Below are 8,425 nucleotides of genomic sequence, written 5' to 3' on the forward strand. Positions count from 1 at the left end.
AAATGCAAAATTTGCTGCTGTGCAATGTCAAGTGCACCAATAAAATCAGATATAAGGGCATATTACTAAATTATGTTTCAAATGTAGTATTCACATGAATTTCGATGAGTGAAAACAAATCCATCAAATTGAATTTCTTAGAAATATCATCTGTCTTTCTATACTTTTACAGGACGTACAGTTTACTGTACTGCATCATGATAAAAAATGTTATTCACAAAAAATGCATATTCCTACCAGAAATAATCAGATGTAACAATTTATATTTTTCTGAAACTATCGATAAAACTATCATCTCACCTGTCACAATCCCAATCATATCCAATTAATTGTGCCAATAAAAGATGGCTATTATATGAACAAGGCCTATGATCGAATATCAATCTAGCAACTAAAATTGCACACAACTAAAAATTGGCATTTATCAATGAAGATTTCGATTAAAAAATGTCACATACCTGTGTAATGCAAGATTCAAGAACACGAAAGCAAATCAGGGAAAAAAAATCTTTGTTACTGAGCTCAAATCCACAAAGTCGTCCAAATTCCAATGTTCTTGAGAACAACCATACTACTTCGGCAAAATGAATTATACCACGAGGAAGAAAATGCACCACAATACAAAACAAATTCAGTTGTTTCGAATATACCAAGATACTAATTAATTATATCCACAATTCAATAGCACCACATTAACCAGTGACCCCCCCAAAAAAAAAAGCTAACCATAAAAGAAAAACATCCATCCATGATTTAACATCAAGACATTCATCGATCCATCCATCCATCACCAAGCTACTTGTAGCTACCAATGTGATCCTCCAATGTACGTAGAACTCACTACAGCTACTATACTATATGATTCCAGTGTTCCACAAATCTCTCAGCATTTCTTGATCACCAAAAAAGAAAAGGAAAAAAGAAAAAGGAAGAAGCATTAAGCAGCATTACTCTTGTTGGGGTGTTGGGGTTTGGGGTTGGGTTGCTAGAGGTGGCAGTTGAGGCAGTTGCAGGTTCTCGGGGTGAAGGAGCAGACGCCGAAGGGGCGGTTGGGGATGTTGCAGTTGATGGCGTAGCAGCAGGGCGCCGGGATGCACACCCCGTGGGGGCCCCCGCAGCAGCTGCACACCGCGCATATCTGGAACCTCCCCACCAGCCGCCGCCGCCGCGGCAGCATCCCCGCGCCGCCGTCCAGGAACGTCTTCCTCAGCCTCGGCGCCCACGCCGCCGTCGCGTTGCCGCCGCCGCCCTCCTCCTGCCCAACAAAACACGCGTTACGCACGGCACGGTCAAGATCGACAGGGCACGCAGGTCACCGCTCTCATCGCTTCTTGGATTCTTTCTTTTTTGAGAGTGAGAGAGAGAGAGAGTGGCCTGGCCATGGACGTACGTGTACCTGCGGTTGCTGCTGGGCGAGAGCTTGCGGCGCGAGGAAGGTGGCGGCGAGGAGGGAGACGAGGAGGAGGAAGAGGAGAGGGATGGGCGGAGGTGGAGAGGAGGAGGAGGAGCAGGATGCCATCCTGTGGCAGTGAGGGTAGGGTGGCTGGCACTGCAGGCAGAGGAGGGGGGGTTTTTGTGAGCTGCTGATGAGCAAGGAAGAGGGTAGTGCATTCATTCAAGCTGTACAGGAGGATGGTTTATTACGAAGGATCTGTACTAGTGTCAATCCATTTGCATTTCTTCAAGGTTTAGAAATGTAGGCCCGTTTAGTTTCCAAAAATTTTCGCCCAAAAACATCACATTAAATCTTTAGACATTTAAATAGAATATTAAACATAGATAAATTAAAAAACTAATTGTACAGTTACGTGAGAAATCATGAGACGAATTTTTTAGCCTAATTAGTACATGATTAGCCATAAGTGCTACAGTAACCCACATGCGCTAACAACGGATTAATTAGGCTTAAAAGATTCGTCTCACGGTTTCCATGCCAGCCGTGAAATTCGTTTTTTCATTCTTGTCCGAAAACCCTTTCCGACATCCGATCAAATGTCTGATGTGATACGTAAAAATTTTCATTTCACCAACTAAACACCCCCTTATATGTGTGTATACGAATTGCGGGAGTTTCAACAGGTGCATTCAATTATCCTATTATATTATTGGGATTTTTCTTCCGTCGTATTGATTGAGATCCACAAAGTTGGTATTGGGTGAGATAGTGTGGCGTAGTGTACTGAAACCGTAGTATTCATTTTACAAAATTTATTTGCATCACTATAATCTTGTTTACGGTGGTTCTGCTTATATTGATATGTACTTAGGCCCCTACATAATGTGGTTTATTAACTGTAATATGTATTATTCAGCAAGAAAATAATTTATCAACAATGATAGTAGCTTTCATAAAATATATTTAAGTTATACTCACTATGTTCTAAAATATAAGATTTCTTAATAGCTGAGCAAACATTGATACCATTCAATAGCTATTAGAAAATTATATTTTTCATCCTTTGTCACCAAAAGAACACAATCATATTGGTAAACGCTTGTGATTGGCTGGAAAAAATATTTAAGTAGTCGTTGTTATTTATAAAAACAAATTATTAATGTTGAAAGTTATTATATTTTGGTACGGAGCAAACACCTATTAAAACCCGGTTCATGCCTTTGTTTTGAAATGCCCTTTGCATTAACCAACAGTTAGGGTTTAAAAAAAACTTAACATTTTCTGCAAATATATATAATAGAAATTGGTAGCACAAGTCCCCATACATACCTATGACAAGAGAAAAATTTCCAATACCGATAGTGTCAACAGCTCAGAGGCTGTTTGTTTGAAGGAACTAATCCATAAGTCACTCCATTTTAGTTTCTTTTAGCCCCTAAAATATTAAATAGAAGAGACTAATATAGACTAAAACTACCAAGGTATATAAGTCGTACTAAAATAGACTAAAGACCTATAGTACACCTACTCCACTACTCTAGGTCTATATCTATATGTGTGTGATGTGTACTATTGAATAAGTCATTGAATAAGGTTTTAGTCCCTTTTAGTCTCTCCAAACAAATATATAGGACTAAAAGGGACTTATGTTTTAATCCTAGGACTTACAGAAATAAACAGCACGTAACCCAGCCATCTAGCTTGGCAGAACAAACAATAATTAAGCAGCCCTCACCCAAACGCAATCCCTTAGGGGTTGTTTAGATGGGGCTAAACTTTTTAGACCTATGTCACATCGGATGTTTAGACACTAATTTAAAGTATTAAACATAGACTAATAAAAAAACTAATTTCATAAATGAGAGCTAATCCGTGGAACAAATTTTTTAAGCCTAATTAATCCATAATTAGCAAATGTTTACTGTAGCATCATATAAGTTAATTATGGATTAATTAGGCTCATTAGATTCGTCTCGTGAATTAGTCCAAGATTATGGATAGATTTTATTAATAGTCTATATTTACTATTTTTAATATGTGTCCAAACATCCGATGTGACTAGGGACTAAAGTTTAGCCCATAGAAACAAACGCCCTCCTTAACATTGATTCCACACCAATACTACACCGTGCATCAGCATCCTGCTACATACGGAGGAAAGCTAGCTAAGCTTAGCTAGTAGTACAGTACAATGCAATGCTGTTGATATACGTACATACGGTGAATGCGTCAGCCAACCCCAATGACTGCATGCAGAAGATCTCGTTCCGTGTAGATGGGGACGCGGGCGGATGGTTGGCCGGCCGGCGTTGGGCAGCCATTAAATCCGGAGCATTTGTATCCAGCCAGCCTCCCTCCTGTGCTTGGATGCCCTACAATTAAGAGCCATCCACCCATGCATCTCAATCAAACTCACTTTAGGCCTTAATTAGTTTTCAAAAAGTTTTTTCAAAAATATCACTTCGAATTTTTAGACACCTAGATAAAGCATTAAATATAGATAAACAAAAAACTAATTACGCAGTTATGAAAGAAATCTTAAAACAAATCTTTTAAGCCTAATTAGCATATGATTAGCCATAAGTGCTACAGTAATCAACATGTGCTAATGATAGATTAATTAGACTCAAAAGATTCGTCTCGCGGTTTCTAGGCTAGCCGTGAAATTCGTTTTTTCATTCGTGTCCGAAAACCTCTTCCGACATCCGGTCGAACATTTGACGTGACACTTATCCCAAAAATTTTCTCAATCTAAACACCACCTTATATTTGCTAGGACCTTCCCAAAACAAACCAGTTTTTCACTTTTTATCTATAATATTTGATTTTTCATCTTATTTAAAAAAATTTTACGATTAACATTTTATTTTTATTAGATGAGAAACCATGAATAGTACTTAACGTGTGACTATTTTTTTTAATTTTCTAAAAGAATTTCAAATAAGACGGATGATCAAATTCTAGACATAGGAACCGAAGAGTTGGTTTATTATAGGAAGGAAGGATTATACGATTACGGCCTGCTTGTTGATTCTAAACTTATTTCTAAAATTTTTTTGAAAATGTCTATACACAACATTCTTCCATATTAATATGATGTTTTTTTGTCTTAGCTAGATTCAACTATGGATTAATGAATGTATTTTAAATATGTATCCAGATTTATTAGACTCTTTGTACATATGTCTGAATTCACTAGTTCACCAATGAATTAATGGATATATTTTATACATGTATTCAAATATATTAGCCTCCATAAAGATATGTTCTATATATGGAATAGAGATAACATAACTTTCTCCTTTTTGAATTTTATGGTTTTTGAATCATTTTTGTTCGGTCGCTACCGACATTTTAAACTCTATAAGTTAGTTCCTGAGCATAGAAGTTTTAGTTAAAATTATAATTTATTTTTACTGCTTTGTTATTGGGCCTTCGCGGCTTATAATTGAAGAACCGAAAAAGGTGCCTTCTAAGCAAGGTCGACGACTCTATTTTATTGCGCTATTAAGTGCATAGTACGAACTTATGGAAACTTCTACAAGATTATTAGTACATCTCTGTCTACATTAAAGACAACCAAAAACAGACCAGAAAAGTACCGAGGGATTACAAGAATAAATTTGATGGGGGTAAATTCAGGAACTCTGTAACCATTGGCTGAATTGACTAATGCACTTAGAAAGTGATTGTTTGTCTTTTTTTAAAAAATGTCAAAAGTCATATTTATAAATAAAAAATAATTTATGAATAAAATTTTTTATGTGTGTATTCTTAACGATTTAAAAACAAAATAAACTTTGATAATAAACTCTCAAAGTCAACTTTGAATTTAATGTTAAAAATTTAAATTTTAACATATAAACATATGTATAAGCGAAAGCTGGACGTGTGAATAGATGGATGAGTTGGAGGTGGGTGGTCCATTAAATTCCTGAAGTCCTGCCCACGTGGCAGGCTACAAGGTGGCAGAAGCCAGAAATGGCTGCTGCTGTCTTGTTACTGTGTGATAACAGCTGCATTGCTTGGCTCATGTGTTTGATAGCATAGGATACAATTTCGTTTTCGTTTGCGTGCCCTGGCTGTGTGTTTTGGGTTTGTGGGCATTTCTTGGCCTCATCCCAGATGGCATTTGCGGCCTTGGCAGGGTATCTGATGATCCTGAAGGCTGCCTTGTTCGGCCCGTTTGTGTCATGGATGTCGGCATGGCCAATGTGTTGCTGAAGATAGGGGTGGATAACGAGCCAGCTCTGCTCGGCTCGGTCTGACTCGTTAAGATAACGAGCTGATTCGGCTCGGCTCGTTATCGTAACAAGTTAAAAATCTAGCTCGGCTCGGCTCGTTACAAAGCTCGAGCTGGCTCGTTAAGCTTATGAGCCATGCATGAAAAGTTAACTTAAACAATTTTTTGATAGATTATACAAGCAAATTTTTAGGTCAAACATGTAAATCATATGAAATTGTATCAAGTTTGAACCAACAAATCACATGGTGAACCTATAAAGTATTGAACCTATAAAGTATTGCCGAGTTTGTCACGAGTCGAGCGAGCTAACGAGTCACGAGCTTTCTGTCCATCCCTAGCGGAAGATCTGATTGCATTGTTGATTGCTGGCTATCTTCTCTCGCTGAATTCTGAAATGGTGAATATTCCAATATAGAGAACTTGTAAGAAAGTGAATCGAACACTCATAGCATGTGTCAGGCAATATAAGGAGTTCAAGATAACACACTATAGCAAAATTCATGTTTTGGGGTGTGTTCTAAAGTTCTCATGGGTGATGGGCCCAGGGTTTCTTGCCTGGGCTTTTTCTTGTCCCGGCCTGAAGCTCGGCCTGTCTTGGGGATTTGAACATGCCTAGTTGTACTAGTAATTTCATATTTTTGCTGCCATATAAAGTACCATGATTGATTTGAGGGCTTCTACCACCACCAATGCACTTGTCAAGAGCATCCCCAATATCTCATTCATCCCATCCTCCATCCTAAAAATAGAGGATGAAAAGTAAAAGTTAAGCTCTAGCAGATCATCTATCTCATTATCTATTTTTGGATGTCATCCATATTAGGAGAGAGAAACTCTATATTTAGATGTTCTCTCTCCAATCCTTCAAATAGATATAGATGATGCCATATATAGATGATCTGCTGGAGTACAAAGGGATATGAAGGATGAAAGTGTTTTAGATGATCATCCAAATAAAGATATGGATGACCAAATTTAGATGAGCTGTTGGGGATGCTCCAATGAACAGCAAACATGAAATTGTTGTTTTGACTTTTGTGAAATACCCAACTGCAAGAATAAATCACTGTATGGGTCTTTTATCTAGAACGTTATTATGGTACCTTTAGGACCAAAGGTTGCGGTGTAGTAAAATTTAAATCTAATTATATATTTTTATAAGTATTTTAAAAATTTTATTTGAAACTTTCTTAAGATATATTTAGCAATTCATCTATTTAAATATAAAATATTATACACAAATTTATTGTAATGTTATATATTTTAGTTCAAATTTTACCCCTATAAAATTTCTACTACACTATTACCAACGTAGTATAAGAAACTCAGATCCGTTGGATCTAAACTACTGGACGGCTCAAAATTCATGGTGTACTGGGAGAGGGGATAAGAGGTTTTAGATGAGGGTAGTTTTGTCTTGTTGCATATCCGTTTCCTTTTTTTATTTTTTAATTCTGATTTCTTATCGTACTTAACAGTAGGGTTATACGAATGCTTTAAATTTAAAAACCTGGGTCAAAATTACAAACTGAAAAAAAAAGGTAAAATCTGCAGCTAGCTCTGAAAATAAGGTCAATCAAGAGCATAAATCTAAAAATAAACAGGGGAAGTATATATAAGAGAATTGCATGTTCGCGTTCTTTGATTAGCTTAACCCTTTAGATTGAGCTGATCGATGGCTCGATGCATGTCACTCAATACAAGTCAGAGGATTCCAGATATAACTAAAAAAATTAACCTGCATGTACCAAACACTATTGGGCGCTAAATAAAATTCCAGGTACTGGTCAAATGACAATGGATTGTGATCAATAAGGATGCAAGCTGTACATGTGACATACTCCCTTTGACGCAGTTCACATTTTTATACGCGTTTGACTATTCGTCTTATTCAAAAAATTTACATAATTATTAATTATTTTTATATCATTTTATTTGTTGTTAAATATATTTTTATGAATATATATAGTTTTACATATTTTAAAAAAATTGAATAAGACGACTGATTAAACATATATAAAAAATCAATTACGTCAAACATCTAATAATGGAGGGAGTATATTATATGGTTTAAACAAACGAACTGTGAGTTTTCCCTTCAACACGGGAGTCATATTTTTGTTACGGGGAGAACTTGGCAATCTTTAGCTTCCTAAATTACTACTCCATGCATTTCATAATGTAAGATGTTTGACTTTTTTCTTGCAATATTTGATCATTTATCTTATTCAAAAAAGTACGAAAATATCATTTTTTTTGCTTGTGACTTACTTTATTACAAAAAAAATTTAAGCACGCTTGTTATTTTTATATTTGTACTAAAATTTTTAATAAGACGAATGCTCAAATGTTGCAACCAAAAAAGTCAAACATCTTGCATTATGAAACGGAGTAGTATAATTGTAATTTTAGCATTTATAACAGGCCAAAAATATATGACGTTCAATTTTTCCATAGTCTTCGTTACGCATGTTTTACATTTTATATATGGAATAAGTTTGTGCGATATAATAAATTTAACAGATTATATATGAATGCTTTTTTCAGGACAATTTAACACATACTAGTTTTTAAAGTATGTATTTTAAAATTGTTGATGGTCAAATATCTACGTTCAGAGGGAGTACATACAAATTTGACAATTTCATCACCATATTTCCACGGCAAACTTGCATTTTTATATGCAATAAGAGATTAACAATACACATATATTATTTTGTAATATTAAAGACCTTCGGTGAATTGTTGGGTAAAAATGTTCCATAGTATTAACGGTGTGGGTG

At 35.9% G+C, this 8,425-nt stretch overlaps 1 protein-coding gene across 2 annotated transcripts; it reads right to left on the reverse strand.

Annotated features, from left to right (window-relative positions):
* Positions 1 to 511: 511 nt before the first annotated feature.
* On the reverse strand, positions 512 to 1,609 carry LOC107305260. 2 transcript variants are annotated; one of them, XM_015842328.2, is made up of 2 exons: positions 1,391 to 1,609; positions 512 to 1,255 (listed from the first exon to the last, which is right to left on the reverse strand). In XM_015842328.2, exons 1-2 carry the CDS (start codon positions 1,517 to 1,519, stop codon positions 986 to 988), a joined length of 399 nt encoding a protein of 132 aa, XP_015697814.1. In that variant the 5' UTR covers positions 1,520 to 1,609; the 3' UTR covers positions 512 to 985. The 2 variants fall into 2 exon arrangements, with proteins under 2 accessions (XP_015697814.1, XP_015697815.1); XM_015842329.2 differs by having other exon boundaries at positions 513 to 1,255; positions 1,397 to 1,609.
* Positions 1,610 to 8,425: the final 6,816 nt, after the last annotated feature.

Source organism: Oryza brachyantha, chromosome 11, assembly GCF_000231095.2.
Source record: "Oryza brachyantha chromosome 11, ObraRS2, whole genome shotgun sequence".
Lineage (NCBI taxonomy): Eukaryota > Viridiplantae > Streptophyta > Magnoliopsida > Poales > Poaceae > Oryza > Oryza brachyantha.